At 36.2% G+C, this 19,267-nt stretch overlaps 1 protein-coding gene across 1 annotated transcript in view; it reads left to right on the top strand.

The window, feature by feature from the left end:
- The first annotated feature begins 607 nt into the window (after positions 1-607).
- The window catches only part of LOC145271113 (solute carrier family 15 member 4-like), an 83,884-nt gene continuing 65,224 nt past the window's right edge, over positions 608-19,267 (top strand). The window contains exon 1 of the mRNA XM_080126654.1: positions 608-1,329. Coding sequence (XP_079982780.1) covers positions 751-1,329 — 579 coding nt within the window. The 5' untranslated portion in view covers positions 608-750. The remainder of the gene's footprint in view (positions 1,330-19,267) is intronic.

The following is a 19,267-nucleotide window of genomic DNA, read 5'->3' on the forward strand; positions in this document are numbered from 1 at the left end:
AACAAGTATTATCAGCTCTTTTTATTGAGCACTATCTAACAACCTCGTTGAATTCATTAGTCCATTACTTTTGAATATAAAAAAAACCCCGAGTATATATATATATAAATAAAATAAAATAAATAAAATATGCATCCGATTTTGATTATATATATATATATATATATATATATATATATATATATATATATATATACATATATATATATATATATATATATATATATATATATATATATATATATATATATATATATATATGAGCAAACAGTTAATAAAATATGTTAAAAAACACTTTGAAATGAGTTAAAAACATATTTAATCTGAAAAGGAAACACTAGATAAATGGATATATATATATATATATATATATATATATATATATATATATATATATATATATATATATATATATATATATATATATATCAAAAGCGGATGCTTATTTTAACTATTTATTATTTATTCATTTATTTGTTTTAAAGGATGTCTATTTATAATATCTATTTTTATTTATTTTAAAAATGAAAGTATTTCTTGGTAATTTCCTCTTAAAAATAAAACCAGAAAAAAAATTAATATTTAAGAGTTTCGTGTTCCGTTTCTGTCATTCCGCAATTTGGCTGAACCTCGATAACATGTGACAGTTTCAAAAAGACAAAATGGCGTATGTTATTGTTTTCGCTCGACCGCACTGAGCACATCATTCGAGTTTGTTTTGTTTTTTAGGTTTTAAAATTAAAAAAGACGATGGCCGAAAATCAGCCGCTGTTAAACAACGATAGACAATACCATCAGTATTCGGCCAGGACAGCTCGGAGACCCCCATCGGCGATTTTAATTGAGAACCACGAAACCCCGAAATGGAAAATACGGACTTCATGCGCAATCATCCTCCTTGTTGAAATCTGTGAAACGATCGCTTTCTACAGTTTGATCGGGAATTTCGTCCTTTTCCTCAAGGACTCCCCGTTCGTCTGGAGTAATGTCCACGCGGCCTTCGTCTCGTTCATCTTCCTGGGGGTTTCTTTTATTACTTCCTTGTTCGGGGGTCTGCTCGCCGATGCGACCCTCGGGCGGTTCAAGACCCTCGTCTTAGCCTTCCTGCTCTATGGGCTTGGTTATTCGTTGCTGACGACTTTGTCGTTCGGCAAATTCTCCTGCGCTTTCGAAAAAGAAATCGCCAACAAGACCATCCTACCTGTCACCCCATCATCACCCAGTATTTCGGACGAAAACTGTTCAATTACGGTCTTTTTAATCGTATGCACGATCGCCCTCGGTGGGGGGATATTCAGGGCCAACATCGCACCCTTCGGAGCAGATCAGGTATCGTAACCGAATTATTCTTTTCTTTCTTTTTTAAAGGGGGGGGGTCTTATGCACTTATGTTACCGTGCTATTTAAAAAAAAAAAAAAAAAAAAAGTACTCATGCACTTATTGATCCGTGCTGAAATAATAACGTTATAATTTAAAAAGCCATTCTTAACATGAGGAGGAGAGGGTGTTTTGTACCTAATCTGCACTTTAACTTAAGAAATCGTTACCTTAAAAGTTAAGAAAGCCATTCTTAATGTAGAGAGGAGCATGTTAACTAATCTGTACTTTCACCCAATAATTAAATAAGCACAAGATATGATAAAAATTCAATTTAACTTGGAAATTTCTTCCAAAAATATTTTTTTTTATTTTACAAGCTGCCCCACTGTGGTATTAACACCTACAATCTCTCCCTGATAAGAACGGCTTTCTGAAAAAGAAAACACCTCCCAATCTAGAAAGCCGTTCTTAACATGGAGAGATTGGGGAGGGACATTCCGAAAGTCGTTCTTAAAATGGGGAGAGGAAGGCGTTTTGTAACTATTCCGTACAGTCACCTAACAATTTAATAAAAAACCTCAGGTTTGTATTACTGTACACATAGATTCGAAAAAGTTGTCAAAAAACAAATATATAACAAATAAATGTTATCAAAGGCAAGATAATTACTTTTCTACCAAACTGGATTATTATTTTTAGTGTTTTTATATAATGTAACATGTTTATTCAGTTCGAAAAACATACAGTGTTTACCGATGTATGGGAAAATTAAAAATGGCGCCCGACTCTCTCTTTTACACGGTATGTTTGGGAAAAGGAGTTAAAAATAAAAAAAAATATACAAAATACTGTTAGAAACTAGCTCAATATGTGTTACCCTGACATAGGCTGACATATATTCGGTGGATTTTTAACAGTATGTGATCTAGTTTTTTATTTTTTAACTCATTTTCCTAAACTTACCGTGTTCAGCAGAGAGTTTGACGCGATAAACTGTAGAAGTACCCCCCCCCCAAATAGTATTTGCAAGATAAATTTAAGTTTTACGATATCTATTTTGGTCAGTCTTACCTGCAAAGGGTGTTTATTCCGAAAGCCGTTCTTAACAAGGGGAGATTGGACGTAATACCCCTAAAAAGCAACTTTTTGCAGGTAAGTCGGTATTAGTGCACACGAATGCACGATCCGTGCTGAAATAATGTTATCATTTAAAAAGCTATTCTTAACATGAGGAGGGGAGGGTGTTTTGTAGCTGTTCTGTCTTACAAGTTAATAAAAAAAACAAAAACAAAAACAGGATGGACGTGAAGGGCAACAATTCCTTTCCGTGTTTACAAAATGGGGGATCGATTTACTATAACGTTGTAATTAAAAAGTAAGCACCCCTTTCAAATGTCGAAACTTTAATATTTATTTATTTATTTATTTATTTTTTTTTAATATTCTGGTTAATTAGTATCGGATCAATACTAACCCACAGAAAAAATTGCCAAAAAACAAACAGAAAAAAAACAAACAAAATTAGAGTGAGGGGGGGGGGCTCGTTCAGGTCCACCAAAAACAGATATCATAAAACTTGAAAATACTATTTAAAAAATAGCGCGGATTAGTAAGTGCACTCTTTCCAACTAAAAAAAAAAAAAAAAAAACTTATTTATTTATTTATTTTTTTTTTTTACGACCTGCCCCAGCGGAGAGCGCCGGAGCGGAGGAGCGCAAAGTATAAACACTCCGAACCTCCCCATGTTAAGAATGGCTTTCGAGGTTGAGGGGAGTGTTTATTCCGAAAGCCATTCTTAACATGGAGAGGTTAGGAATGTTGATACTACGCTGGGGTAGGTCGTAAAAAAATAGCAAAAAACCTTTACAATGACGATTTGTATAGGTTTTGAGGTATGCTGAAAACGAATACTACAGTAAAATTTTCCGCAAACAAGTAGTCGGGTAATGTAACCGAATTATTCTGAAAAAAGAGGGGTGTGCTTATTTACTTATGTTACCGTGTTATTTTTATTTTTATTTTAAATAATATTTGCAAGTTAAATCCAACTTTTCCTGGCACATCCTGCCTGGGCCCCCAAAAATAAACTAATATCAGTCCCCGGTGGTTTTTCGATAGGAGTTTTACTTCTGTCTGTGCAGTTCTAGAATGCTCACCCTCCCAGGCTTTGCGAAGAGGTTAGTTTATTGCCAATCGCCAGAGGCACTCTCATTGGGGAATACCGATGAGGATCCTTCAAGTTTTACGATTATCTTTTTTTTCATTGAAGTCAAGATTCTTTCCAACCCCCCCCCCCAAAAAAAAAACAAACAAAAATCCTTTACAATGACGACTTGTTGAGGTTTTCGGGTATGCTGAAAACGAATATAACATTTAAAAGTGGTGCAGAGAAATAGTTTATTTTGGAAGTATATTTCATAAAGAAAATTGACAACCCACTTTAAAAACAGAAATTACGAGTTTTATATATTTTATTCGCAGTTTTTTGTTGGGGGTGTCAAAAATTCCGCCTAAAATTCTGATACACCTACCGGATCACGTGACTCTTCTGGCGGCCATGTTGTAAGCCCTAACGGTATTTTTGGAGATTACCCTTTTTTTTCATTGAAGTCAAGATTCTTTCCAACTCCCCCCCCCCAAAAAAAATCCTTTACAATGACGACTTTTATAGGTTTTCGGGTATGCTGAAAACGAATATAACATTTAAAAGTGGTGCAGAGAAATAGTTTTCATGATATGAAGAAATTACTTTTTTTCTTTTTTTTTTTTTCAAAAAAGTGGGGATCACTTTTCTATATCGATTTAACGTAAAATGGGCACCCACTTTCTGGCCATCTAATGATATATTTTTTTAATGTTTGAAGGCTTTTTTTTTTTTTTTTTTTTTTTTTTGTAAATTTTTGCTTACTTTCCAACTTAAAAATCACTTATAAAATGACGACTTTTATAAGTTTTCGGGCATGCTGAAAACGGATACTGCATTAAATTTTTCCGCAAACAAGTAGTTTTCCAGATATAAAGCAATGTCATTCCTTATGTTATCAGTGGTGACCATTTGTGTACACGCAAGCGCACATGTTTGTCGTAAAAAAATTAAATTTTAGGCAGCCCAAAAAATACAAAGAAAAAAAATTATCACTAGGTAGCCTGAAAATGGGTGTTCATTTTACGTTAAATTTATATAGAAAAGTGAGTTCTTCATATCGTGAAAACTATTTCTCTGTGCCACTTTTAAATGCTGCATTCGTTTTCAGCATCCTCGAAAATCCTTCTAGGCATTGACCCTTTTTGTTAAATTGTTAGGTGAAAGTTACAGAATAGCTACAAAACACCCTCCCCATGTTAAGAATGACTTTCTAAATAAAAGTTATTATTGCAGCACGGTAACATAAGCGTCTAAGTACCAAAAGAAAAAAAAATCTTGGTGCTTATTCAAATTGGTACTTATGACGGCAATTAGTGAATCTCTCGACAAAGGCTTCTTTTCTAGGGCAATTGCTCTTGGCATATCAAAGGCCTTCGATAAGGTTTGGCATAAGGGCCTACTTCACAAGATTTCTAGCTACGGTATAACTGGAAATGTTTTCTCAATTATTAAATCATTTCTCTCTGGTAGGCTCATAAGAATAGTGGTCGATGGACAAAAATCAGAGGCCCACAATATTAATGCTTGAGTCTCTCAAGGATCCATCCTGGGCCCAACTCTTTTCCTGATCTACATCTATGATCTCCCAAAACACATACTTAAATCACTCGTTTATGCTGACGACACGACCATCGATGGCAACACATCAAAGGCCGTAAATGATAAAGTTCTCTCTGATTCTCTCTCCTCTGGTCTTGAGCGCGTGGTAGTACAATGAGGGAAGAGGTGACTGGTTACTTTTAATGCATCTAAAATCAAGCTTCTATCTTTACATCATCAACACTCTGATCCCCATCTGGCATCAATTGAAATGGATGGCTCTTATTTTGGGGAGGCTCCATATTTTGACAAGCTTCTGGGATTGACCTTTACTCCTGATCTGAAATGGAACATGTACATCAAATCTGTTGCCAAGGTTGCTGGAAAAATGGTAGGATTCTTTTACCGCTCTAGAAGATATCTCACTACTAATACAACTCTGGGCCTTGATAATGTGGTGATGCCTTTGTAAAAAAAAAAAAAAAAAAAAAATTCTCTATCTATATAAAATCCAAGTACGTCCAAGGATGGAGTACTGCTGTACATCTGGGCAGGAGCTGCTAAAAACAGCCTATCCTGCCTTGACAGAGTACAAAATAGACTTTGTGTCTTAGTGAGGGATGCCCTTTTCTCTTCCCTGCAACCTCTCTCCCACAAAAGAGACGTTGCAAGCCTGTCATTGTTTTATCGTTATTTCCATGGCAAGTGCTCGTCTGAGCTCCAATCTCTGCTCCCCCCTTGCCAATCTTTCACGATAAACACCTGTCTAGCTGAAACCACTGTCAATAATTTCCCCCACTCTTTATCTGTGCCTAAACCTAAACGTAGATTTCATGAACAAAGCTTTTTTCTTAGAAGTGCATGCCTGTGGAACTCTCTTCCATTTGCCTGTTTCCCACCTGACTACAACTTGGATGTCTTCAAGTCCAACGTAAACAAATTCCTAATGAACCGCCCTCTTAAGTAGACACTTTAAATATGCACACTAACGTATTGTACTTACAATAACCCTCATCCCTGAGTGGCTTCCGGGCCTTGGATGTTTTCAAGTCCAACATAAACAAATTCCTGATGAACCGTCCCCTTAAGTAAGGCACTTTATGAGATCTCCATTACTAGCGATTACTGGTGACTTAATTGTAAAAAAAAAAAAAATTAAAATAAAAATAAAGGTGCTGTGCAGTTTACCAACGATATTCAAAAATGAAAATATTTAAAAAAAAAAAAAAAAAAAAAAGAAAAAGTTATAGTATACGTACCCGTTATGGAATAAAGTTCTCATTAAAAAGTCAAATTTCAATGAGATTGATCGTATCGCGGCCATCTTGGATATTCGCGTAGATGAGAAGGGGGGGGGCACCTTTGATTGACAAAATGAAAAAGGGATTTAGAAGGCACATAAATGCTCTGTAAAATACGTGAAAAAAAAAATTTATTTTTTATTTTTATTTTTTTTAATAATCTCGTCAAATTTTCACCGTCTTTAAGCGGTGATGGAGATATCTCCCCTAGCGCCCTCACCATGTCACAGAAAAAGGCAAGAGGACCACAATACATTTGATATTATTAAAATTTGATTTTCCTTTGTAAAAAAAAAAAATTTACTTGATCAAATTGATTTTTTTAATGAAAATTTTGACATCACAAGTATGTACAATAGTTTTATTTGTTTTTCAATATCTTTGTTTTTTTTTTAATGTCTTGTTTATTTTCCTTTTATTTTATGAGAACTTTATAACATAATGCGTACGTACACTATAACTTTGTTTTCAATATTTCCGTTTTTTAATGTGTTTGAGTCTAACGTTCACAGCAAACATGAGTTGAAACAATTACATTGAGGGCATTGCCAGGGTCGCTGCAAGGAAGGTGGGCTCTCTCTACCGTGCTAGAAAACTACTAACACCCGAAAGTATCCTGTACCTCTATAAGGCAACCATTCGCCCATGTATGGGGTATTGCTGTCCTATTTGGGCTGGTGAATCAGCTACTAGTCTCTCGCTCCTTGACAAGGTTCAAAAGAGTCGCAAATCTGATCGGCCCTGAACTGGCATCTAAGCTCCAGCCTCTGTCCCATTGATGAAACGTTGCATCCCTCTGCCTTTTCTACAAGTATTTTAATGGTGAATGCTTTAACGAACTGCAAGCACTTGTGCCCCCACGACGTAGACACCCTTGACAGACCCGACAGGCTGCAAAATCCCACCCCCACACTGTAGAGATCCCTAGATGTAAAAGATCTTTCTACTCCAGTAGTTTCTTCCCTAGAACCGCTAGACTTTGGAATTCCATTCCAGGGCACTGCTTCCCCAACTGTACTGACGTGCAGAAGTTTAAGTGTAACGTGAACTGACATCTTGCTGCCCAAATCACTACATAGTGCCCCAGTAGTTGTTGCGTCTCATAGTAGCCCCCTACACCAAAGTGGCAATGTGCCTTGTTTGGGGGAAAATTTAATAAAAACATAAATAAACTTCACAAACATCATAAAATACAGACAGGTCGGTGCATCTGTTATTGCACTATATTTTTTTTTGTTGTTTTGTTTAGTAATATTGTCAAGTTAAATTCAATTTTTTTTGTTTAGCAATATTTTCAAGTTAAATTCAATTTTTTTGTTTAGTAATATTTTCAAGTTAAATTCAATTGTTTTTGTTTAGTAATATTTTCAAGTTAAATTCAATTGTTTTTGTTTAGTAATATTTTCAAGTTAAATTCAATTGTTTTTGTTTAGTAATATTTTCAAGTTAAATTCAATTGTTTTTGTTTAGTAATATTTTCAAGTTAAATTCAATTGTTTTTGTTTAGTAATATTTTCAAGTTAAATTCAATTGTTTTTGTTTAGTAATATTTTCAAGTTAAATTCAATTGTTTTTGTTTAGTAATATTTTCAAGTTAAATTCAATTGTTTTTGTTTAGTAATATTTTCAAGTTAAATTCAATTGTTTTTGTTTAGTAATATTTTCAAGTTAAATTCAATTGTTTTTGTTTAGTAATATTTTCAAGTTAAATTCAATTATTACAGTACATTTGCTTATTAAATTGGGTATTTTTTTTTTACATTAGGTTCACCTCCGCGATTGTAGTTACAAATATAAAGACCTGTATTATGCTCTGTAATTCTTCGGGTCTTTGATGCTCATGAGTACCTAGAATAGTTTAAAAAAAAAAAACTCTGTCTTATTCTATGTAGGTACTTTTCAAATAAATAAAACGGTTAATACAGTTCTGACTTTTTGAGATAGGGCTGATTTGTTTCTATTACTTGTTTTGATCAGACTATTATTCTCATCTTGCGTGTTTTTTTTGTTATTTGTGCAACGTTTTGGTCTGATTGTCCTTCGACTCTTGTCAGCCATGTTGGTTTTTTTCCTTGGAAAAGAAAAGAGAAAAGTTACTAGCTCGGTAGATATTTTCGTATTCTTGGAGTTGTTGTTTATTTTTTTTTCACATGTGTAAAAAAAAAAAAAAAAAAAAAACTTTTTTACAAAGGGAAGACAACTCTAATTATCTCTCCTCCAAATTTTAAGGCCAACCCGACCGAAACGTTGCACAAATATCCCTCAAGATGAGAACACTAGTCCTATCAAAACGGTAATATAAAACAGTTAATGTTGTTTATTTTATTATTTTTTAATATAACTAAAAATAAGTGAAATTTTAGCTTCAGTCTATTAAGTAGTGTGATTATTTCGTTTTAATTTCGATCGATTTCTGTTTGTAAATAAAACTCTATTCTGAACTCCTTTTTGTTTTTGTAGTCAACATTATCTCGATTTCAATAAGTGATGCATTCCCAGCGCTCTCCGGCCAAAAACAGATGCGAAACAACTTGTAGAAAAATAAATGTTTTCATTTTTTTCCAAAATGCTGCGACTACTAAAATCAATTGTTCGCGTGTAGCAATGAGAAACTTAGCAACGACATGGAATAGAGAGGGCGGCGGTTGTCGGTGAACAATCAAGCGGTACCCCAACAACCGAGCGCGTCTGTTTTTTTTCTCCTTCTGCCTCTGACAGGCTACCCACTTTGTTTATATCGGTCTCGAGTTCCCCGATGCACCTGCGATGTCAACGGCTTTAACCTGTGACCCCATCGAGTACATCCGGCCTCCGCTACCGTTGACAATCCAACACGTGCATATGCTTCTGCACAATGCACTGTGCGACATAAAAACTTGATGTTTCTATATTACTAGCCTGGGTGCCCGGCATTGCCCAGGTGTTTGGAGGTGTGTATTGAGAAAAAAAAAATAAAAAAAAGTTGTAGTAGGTAGGCAGGCTCGAACCCGTACTGCTAAGGAGGAAAAGAACGTGGAAAATAAAGTGACGTCTTTGCTGTTACGCCCATCACCAAACCAGAAAAGTGGCTATTTGAGTGTGAAGGAATTAATGTTTTTAACCAATTTTTCAATATTTGTTGTCCAAAAGGTCGAGCCTCAAAACAATACTGATTTTGTGAATGTTTTTGCAAGACATACATGCAAACATACATACATGCATTTAAACAGACAAGTGAGATTTATGTTATAGACTAGCGGGGGTGCCTGGCATTACCCTGTGTGTGTGTGTAGGGGAAAAAAAAGTTTTGGTAGGCTCGAACCCAAAGCCTTGAGGCGAGGGTGAAAAGAGAGAGCCTAATAACTTACCATGACGCTTCGAGGGAAGAGGAAGTCAGGATGGTTGAAATTAAACGATTAAAAAGGTAAGTGACACAGGTGTGTAAATTTAATGAGGTCAAATATCACGCGATAGGGGAATGAAATCACGCACTTAACTTTGGCTGCAAGCCAGTTTCTGTGTATTTGTTTCTTTCCCCAAGATGTCCGGGGAGGGTGGGGAGACCAGCTACCCATAGAAAGGGGAGTGTCCAGCTGAATAGCAATTGTCTGATATGACGGGTTTTGGCCGCATCGATCAAACCTGCTTTCTGGATGTCCCTGGCACTCCTGCCACCAGGGAGCTTCGTTTGCTACGTGTTCAGTTTCATAAATTGTAGAAATTATGATGAAGGGAAAAAATTAAAAAGTTCTAAGAAATAAGGATAAGGGTTAAAGAGCATACAGTAGTCAATTGGACAATATAGTAATTGTCAGTAATGGAAATTCAGTAAATTTGTTAACTTTAGGGGAACGGCTTATCAAGAACTTGTTTACATTGGACTTGAAGACAACCATATTGTAGTCAGCTGGAAGTTTAGGCATAGATAAAGAGTGGGGAGAATTATTGATAGTGTTTTCTGCTAGACGGGTGTTTCTTGTACAAAAAAGTGCACACAAACACACACACACACACACACACACATTCTCACTTTTATAGAATAGATTACTTCCGCCCTCAAACCGGGTTTTTCCATTTTATACATTTCTAGACATAACTTAACATGGGGAGGTTGGGGGTGTTTATTCAGAAAGAAAGCCGTTCTTAACATGGGGTGGTTGGTGGTGTTTATACTAAGCTTAGGCAGGTCGCAGGTCGTAAAAAAAAATACCAAAATTTTAATGCTAAGGATTGTATGAAAAATAGCGGGGGAGGGGGGGGGGTCAAGACGTAATTATACTAAATTTTAGCAAAAAGAGTGGTCCTTAACATTAAAACAAATTTTAATGGTAAAAACAGCCTATCCTGCCAGACAGAGTACAAAATAGACTTCATAGCCTAGTGGGGGATGCCTTTTTCTCTTCCCTGTAACCTCTCTCCCACAAAAGAGACGTTGCAAGCCTGTCTTTGTTTTATCGTTACTTCCATGGCAAGTGCTAGTCTGAGCTCCAATCTCTGGTTCCTCCTCGCCAATCTTTCACGATAAATACCCGTCTAGCTGAAACTTGTTTAGATTGGACTTGAAGACAACCATATTGTAGTCAGCTGGAAGACGGTTCCACAGGCGTGCAGTTCTAAGAAAGAAACTTTGTTCATGGAATCTACGTTTAGGTTTAGGCACAGATAAAGAGTGGGGGGAATTAGTGATAGTGTTTTCTGCTAGATGGGTGTTTCTCGTACAAAAAAGTGCACACACACACACACACACACACAAACACACACACAAACACACACATTCTCGCTTTTATAGAATAGATTACTTCCGCCCTCAAACCGGGTTTTTCCATTTTATACATTTCTAGATATACATACATACATGCATTTAAACAGACAGGTGAGATTTATGTTATAGGTTATTTTCACCTTCAAACCGGATTTTCCATTTCATGTAGGAAAAACCCGTTTTGAGATTGAAGTAATTTAAAAATACAACAAATAAATGTTAGCAAAGGCAAGATAATTTACCTTACAAAACTGTTTAAACGTTGTCTTAAGGAGAATAGTTTCCCATCTCCCTGAAAAATCTCATCAGTATGCCCTGTATTTAAGAATTCAGGTGATCGCTCATCCCCCTCTCAGTACAGGCCAATAAGTCTCCTGTGCATCATGAGTAAGTTGCTAGAATCTGTGTTAAATACAGAAGTAATCAACCATCTCAACAAAAATAACCTTCTTAGTGACACTCAATATGGTTTCCGTTCTGCTAGATCTACAGCAGATGTGCTTACAGTTATATCGCATAGGATTAGCAAATCTCTCGACGGTGGCAATCTTTCTAGGGCAATTGCTCTTGACATATCTAAAGCCTTTGATAGGGTATGGCATAAAGGTTTATTTCATAAGATCGCTAGCTATGGTATAGCTGGAAAAGTCTTCTCAATTATTAAATCATTTCTCTCTGATAGGTTTATAAGAGTAGTAGTTGAGGGGCAAAAATCAGAAGCTCACAGTATTAATGCCGGTGTCCCTCAGGGATCCATCCTGGGCCCAACTCTTTTCCTGATCTACATTAATGATCTTCCAAATCACATCCTTACATTATTTGTAGACATTTATGCTGACGACACTACCATTTATGGTACCACATCTAAGACAGTAAACGACCAAGTTCTCTCCAATTCTCTCTCCTCTGATCTTGAGCACGTAGTACAATGGGGAAAGGAGTGGCTGGTTACTTTTAATGCATCTAAAACCAAGCTTCTCTCTTTACATCATCAACATTCTAATCCACATTTGGCATCAATTGAAATGAATGGCTCTCGTCTTCAGGAGGCCTCAAGTTTTGACAAGCTTCTGGGCTTGACCATTACTCCTGATCTTAAATGGAACACGTACATCAAATCTGTTGCCAAGGCCGCTGGAAAAATGGTGGGATCTTTCTATCGATCCGGTAGATATCTCACTGCTGATGCTATTCTCTATCTATATAAGAGCCAGGTACGTCCAAGGATGGAATACTGTTGCCACATCTGGGCAGGAGCTGCTAGAAAGGACTTGTCCTTCCTTGATAGAGTTCAAAATAGACTTCGTAGCCTCATAGGAGATGTCCTTTTCTCCTCCTTGCAACCTCTATCTCACAGAAGAGATGTTGCAAGTTTTTCTCTGATGTATCGTTATTTTCATGGAAAGTGTTCGACTGAGCTTCAATCTATGGTCCCCCCTCGCCAAACTTTCACAAGAAACACTCGTCTAGCTGTAAACACTATCAATAATTTCCCCCACTCTTTATCTGTACCTAAACCTAAACGTAGATTCCATGAACAAAGCTTCTTTCTTAGAACTGCATGCCTGTGGAATTGTCTTCGGTTTTCCTGCTTTCCGGCTGACTACAATATGGTTGTGTTCAAGTCTAAAGTAAATAAGTTCTTGATGAGCCGTTCCATATAAGTTATCAAATTTACCAAATTTTCATTACTAATGATTACTATATTGTCCAATTTCTACTGTACACTCTTTAACCCTTATCCTTGAATGGCCTCTGGGCCTTGATAATGTGGTGATGCCTATGTAAAAAAAAAAAAAAAAAAAAAAGTACCTCCAAGACATGCTACAACTTTTAAACCTCCCCCCCCCTATATAAGAGGAAGCTTGACCTCTATTATGACCCCTTATAGCTAGCATTTTAGTCCAGCGTTGCCCGGGTGTTTGGAGGTGTATGTTGAGCAAAAAAAAAAAAGTTCAATTTGTTTTAACTTTGACCCCTATTATGACCTTTATTATCATTTATTGTTTTGGGCTCAAATCAAGTTATAAAGTTAGGTCCATATCCAAGGAACCTATATCTAAAATTTCAAATGTTTAGACCCAAAATTGGTGGAGGAGTTTGGTAGAATTCTCAAAGGTCAAATCGTTGAACTTTGACCCCTTAACAGCCAAATTTCTGGCTGAACACGGGTTACAAAGATTTTCCTAATAATAAGAATTGCAATTAAGTTTACCAAGATAATCCAAGATGGTAAATCTAAAGTACATTATAAATATTAAAAAGTTAATACTTATAAAGTAATCTCAACCAGATGTAAAAGTTTCATAAGACCAAATAGGAAATAGAGTTTATAATAAGATGCAATTCTCTATCTATATAAGAGCCAGGTATGTCTTAGGATGGAGGGCTGTTGTCACATTTGAGCAGGAGCTACTAGAAAGGACTTATCCTGCCTTGATAGAGTTCAAAATAGACTTCGTAGCCTCGTAGGGGATGTCCTTTTCTCTTCCCTGCAACCTCTTTCTCACAGAAGAGATGTTGCGAGTTTGTCTCTGCTTTATCGTTATTTTCATGAAAAGTGCTCGCCTGAGCTCCAATCTCTGGTCCTCCCTCACCAAACTTTCACAAGAAACACCCATCTAGCAGAAAACACTACCACTAATTTCCCCCGCTCTTTATCTGTGCCTAAACCTAAGCGTAGATTCCATGAACAAAGCTTCTTTCTTAGAACTGCACGCCTGTGGAATTTTCTTCTGTTTTCCTGCTTTCCAGTTGACTACAATATTGTTGTCTTCAAGTCTAACGTAAACAAGTTTTTGATGAGCCGTTCCATATAAGTTAACATATTTATCGAATTTCCATTACTAACGATTACTATATTGTTCAACTGACTACTGTACACTCTTAACCCTTATCCTCGAGTGGTCTTTGGGCCTTGATAAGTGGTGATGCCTATGTAAAAAAAAAAAAAAAAAAACGTCATTAAAACTTGTTAAAAAACACTTTGAAAAAGAGTTAAAAACATATTTAATTTTAAAAAGGGAGCACAAAATAAGTGGATAGTCCTTAATCCGTGGAGTTAATCCGATCCCGCATTTTGCTAAATCCTACCCTCTGATGAGACGGAAATTATCACTTATTTTGTGCTTCCTTTTTAAAATTAAATATGTTTATAACTCTTTTTTTAAAAGTGTTTTTTAACAGCGTTTTAAAGTGTTTTGACAAGCTTCTGGGTTTGACCTTTACTCCTGATCTGAAATGGAACACGTACATCAAGTCTGTTGCCAAGGTCGCTGGAAAGATGGTGGAATCCTTCTACCGCTCCAGAAGATATCTCACTACGGATGCAATTCTCTATCTATATAAAAGCCAAGTACGTCCAAGGATGGAATACTGTTGCCATATCTGGGCAGGAGCTGCTAAAAACAGCCTATCCTGCCTTGACAGAGTACAAAATAGACTTCGTGGCTTAGTGGGGGATGCCCTTTTCTCTACCCTCCAACCTCTCTCCCACAGAAGAGACGTTGCGAGCCTGTCATTGTTTTATCGTTATTTCCATGGCAGATGCTCGTCTGAACTCCAATCTCTGGTCCCCCCTCGCCAATCTTTCACGAAAAACACCCGTCTAGCTGAATCCACTGTGACAAATTTCCTCCACTCTATATCTGTGCCTAAATCAAAACGCAGATTCCATGAACAAAGCTTCTTTCTTAGAACTGCACGCCTGTGGAACTCTGTTCCGTCTGCCTGCTTCCCTCCGGACTACAACTTGGATGTCTTCAAGTCCAATGTTAACAAATTCCTAATGAACCGCCCCCTTAAGTAAACATTTCAGCAAATCTCCTCACTAACGTAATGTACTTGCAATAACCCTTATCCCTGAGTGGCTTCCGGGCCTTGATAAGTGGTGATCACTGTGTAAAAAAAAAAAAAAAAAAAAAAAAAAAACAGGTTTTATTAACTTTTTGTTCTATACTCAGGGTTTTTTTTTTATATACTCGGGTTTTTTTTTATTCAAAAGTAATGGACTAATGAATTCAACGAGGTTGTTAGATAGTGCTCAATAAAAAGAGCTGATAATACTTGTTTATTGTTATATAAACATGCTCACATCCTGCTGCTACAAACAGCCACTTGTTTCAATCAAACAACAGATATCATCAGGCAGCGACTTGACTATTCAAAAGTTCAATGAATAATGGATTTTTATTTTAGGTAGGAACTCTTTCAAAGTTGGAGTTAAAAATCTTAAAACACAGAACTTTAATTATAAAATAATCTTTATTCATTGAACTTTTGAATAAGTCAAGTCGCTGCCTGATGATATCTGTTGTTTGATTGAAACAAGTGGCTGTTTGTAGCAGCGGGATGTGAGCATGTTTATATAACAATAAACAAATATATATATATATATATATATATATATATATATATAATATAATATAATTATATCCGAATTGCATGTTTGTATCTACATGTATTTATATCTTTTCTGTATTTACTTCCTGTGTGTTGACGTGTAGGAATACAAAAAGTATCCCCGAAAAAAAAAAAAAAGGAAGATATTTCTTTCAAAAATACATCATTTTTGGTTGACCGAAAAAAAATTTAGCAAAAAAAAAAAATATTTAAATAGTAAGGATGAGGGGTGCTAAGCAATAAAAAATAATTTTGGTAAATTTTTACGTGCCCCAGCGTATAATAAACACTCCAACCTCCCCACGTTAAGAATGGCTTTCAGAATAAATACCCCCCTCAACCTCGAAAGCCATTCTTAACATGGGGAGGTTGGGGGTGTTTATTCAGAAAGAAAGCCGTTCTTTACATGGGGTGGTTGGTGGTGTTTATACTAAGCTTAGGCAGGTCGTAAAAAAATACCAAAATTTTAATGCTAAGGGTTGTATGAAAAATAGCGGGGGACGGGGGGGGGGGGGTCAAGACGTAATTATACTAAATTTTAGCAAAAAGAGTGGTCCTTAACATATTAAAACAAATTTTAATGGTAAAAACAGCCTATCCTGCCAGACAGAGTACAAAATAGACTTCATAGCCTAGTGGGGGATGCCCTTTTCTCTTCCCTGTAACCTCTCTCCCACAAAAGAGACGTTGCAAGCCTGTCTTTGTTTTATCGTTACTTCCATGGCAAGTGCTAGTCTGAGCTCCAATCTCTAGTTCCTCCTCGCCAATCTTTCATGATAAACACCCGTCTAGCTGAAACCACTGTCAAAAGTCAAAAATTTTCCCCACTCTTTATCTGTGCCAAAATCAAAACGTAGATTCCATGAACAAAACTTCTTTCTTAGAAGTGCACACCTGTGGAACTCTGTTCTGTTTGCCTGTTTCCCACCTGACTACAACTTGGATGTCTTCAAGTCCAACATAAACAAATTTCTGATCACCCCCCCCTCCCCTTAAGTAAGACACTTTATCAAATCTCCAATACTAACGATTACTACGATACTATCCCATTGATTACTATACACGCAATAACCCTTATCCCCGAGTGGCTTCCAGGCCTTGATAAGTGGTGACTACTATGTAAAAAGAAGAAAAAAAAAAAATTGTATAAAAAAAAAAGGGTTGTATAAAAAAAATGCAGCAGTCCTTAGCAATAATAAAAAAAATTAATTTTAATAAAATTTTATTAAAAATGGAGGCGGGGGGGGGGGCTTTGTATTAAAAAAAATTTAATGGCAAGTGTTGTATAAAAAAGGTGGTGTCCTTAGCAATAGAAAAGAAAAAAAAAAAATTTATTGGAAAAAGTTGTCTAAAAAAAAAATGGGTGCGTTGCCCGGTCGTACAATATCCTTAAATATGGTATTTTAATAATATAATATTTTAATTTAGAAGGGTGTTTATCGTGAAAGATTGGCGAGGGGGGGGCCAGAGATTGGAGCTCAGACGAGCACTTGCCACGGAAGCAATGATAAAACAAAGACAGACTCGCAACGTCTCTTCTGTGAGAGAGAGGTGGCAGGGAAGAGAAAAGGGCATCCCCCACTAAGCCACAAAGTCTATTTTGTACTCTGTCAAGGCAGGATAGGCTGTTTTTACCATTAAAATTTTTTTTAATGTTAAGGACCACTCTTTTTGCTAAAATTTATCTAATAAGGATTTAATTATGCTATGTATTCTTCCAGTGATACCATATGATCTGATTTTCCTTAGAAGATCATCATGGCATACCCTGTCAAAAGCCTTAGAGCTACTGCTCTACCCTCCTCTGCTTTGTCCAGTGAATGCTATATACGTTCAGAGATTACAGTTACGATGTCTGCTGTGGAACGGGTTTGCCTAAATCCATATTGATGGTCGGTCAGAAGTTTAGCATCTGTAAGGTGATGGACTAGAGCTTGGTTAATTATGGACTCAAATATTTTGGTGAAAAGTGAGAGGAGGCTAATGGGGCGATAATTTGCTGGGTCAGTTCTTTCGCTAGAATTCTTGAAAACTGGTACTACAGAAGCAGTTTTCCTGCAGTTGGAGGCAAACCGACTGGCAATCATGTTAGCCTTCTAGAGTAAAAAACGAGTAAAAACGATGTTCAACTTGCTTTGCAACCGAAGCATACTACGCTACTGCTTGACTAGTGCTCACAATGGCCGACATATTTGACTCGTCTGGTGTACACTATTAAATAAACTACATCAAGTCTGTTGCCAAGGTCGCTGGAAAGATGGTGGAATCCTTCTACCACTCCAGAAGATATCTCACTACTGATGCAATTCTCTATCTATATAAAAGCCAAGTACGTCCAAGGATGGAATACTGCTGCCATATTCTCTACCCTGCAACCTCTCTCCCACAGAAGAGACGTTGCGAGCCTATCCTTGTTTTATCCTTATTTCCATGGCAGGTGCTCGTCTGAACTCCAATCTCTGGTCCCCCCTCGCCAATCTTTCACGAAAAACACCCGTCTAGCTGAATCCACTGTGAAAAATTTTCCCCACTCTTTATCTGTGCCTAAATCAAAACGTAGATTCCATGAACAAAGCTTCTTTCTTAGAACTGCACGCCTGTGGAACTCTGTTCCGTATGCCTGCTTCCCACCTGACTATAACTTGGATGTCTTCAAGTCCAACGTTAACAAATTCCTAATGAACCACCCCCTTAGGTAAACACTTCATCAAATCTCCACACTAACGTAATGTACTTGCAATAAGCCTTATCCCTGAGTGGCTTCCGGGCCTTGATGAGTGGTGACCACCGTGTAAAAACAAAATAATTTCATTTGCGTTTATTTTTTTTTTCTCCCCGCCGCCTGATTTTCAGGTGTTCGTGCATATCACATGATACCTACGTAATACGTTTGTTCAACCTTGCGTAACGATCTCAACCATTGTCCGTTCTAAATAACATCATTGTTCTGTCCGACACAACCAAATCCGACGTCATTGTAAATAATTATTGCTTGAAAAAACAAAAGAAAGACAAAACTTTAATTAAATGGAAACAAAAGTTATCGTAAAACGTTGTCTTTCACCCGCAGGCTGTCAACCTAGCAATAAAAGCGAGACTGGATGGTTTAGATGTCAACACCCGAGAAATACTTGGACAAAATTTGAAATATATATATTTTTCTTATTTTGATGCATTTTTTTTTATTTTACAAAAGAGTTACCACTTATCAAGGCTCAGAGGCCACTCGAGGATAAAGGTTAATAAGTGTACAGTAGTCAATGGGAAAATATTGTAGTAATCGTTAGTTGTGGAAATTTGGTAAATTGGATTACTTTATATATATATATATATATATATATATATATATATATATATAAAAACTACATTTAACAATAATTCTGTAAGTAAATAGATAAAGAAAGCTCAATATTATATATATAGATATAGAGCAATAATATAAATGGAAAAGGAGTACAGATAGTTATTAAAGACTTTAATGATTACCTGTACTCCTAAGTTCAAACAATAAATATATATATATATATATATATATATATATATGTGTTATAATGGAATAAATCCAGAGGAAATCCGGGTATGAGAGCTCAATGTGGTAAACAGAGCAATAAGATAAAAATATAACACGGAAATTACATAATTGTCGATGCAATAATTTATTTCAACCTTATGGTATTTTCAAGCATCTAAATCAGACAATTACATTTTTGATACTGAAAAAAAGAAAAGAAAAGATCGGGCTTCGACCCTCAAAAAACCAGAGGTGGTGGTAGTAGCAATCCACTTAATACATTTAATAGAGAGGGTGGTAGGGATT

Source organism: Euprymna scolopes, chromosome 46, assembly GCF_053919585.1.
Source record: "Euprymna scolopes isolate OS-2025 chromosome 46, ASM5391958v1, whole genome shotgun sequence".
Classification (NCBI taxonomy): Eukaryota; Metazoa; Mollusca; class Cephalopoda; order Sepiida; family Sepiolidae; genus Euprymna; species Euprymna scolopes.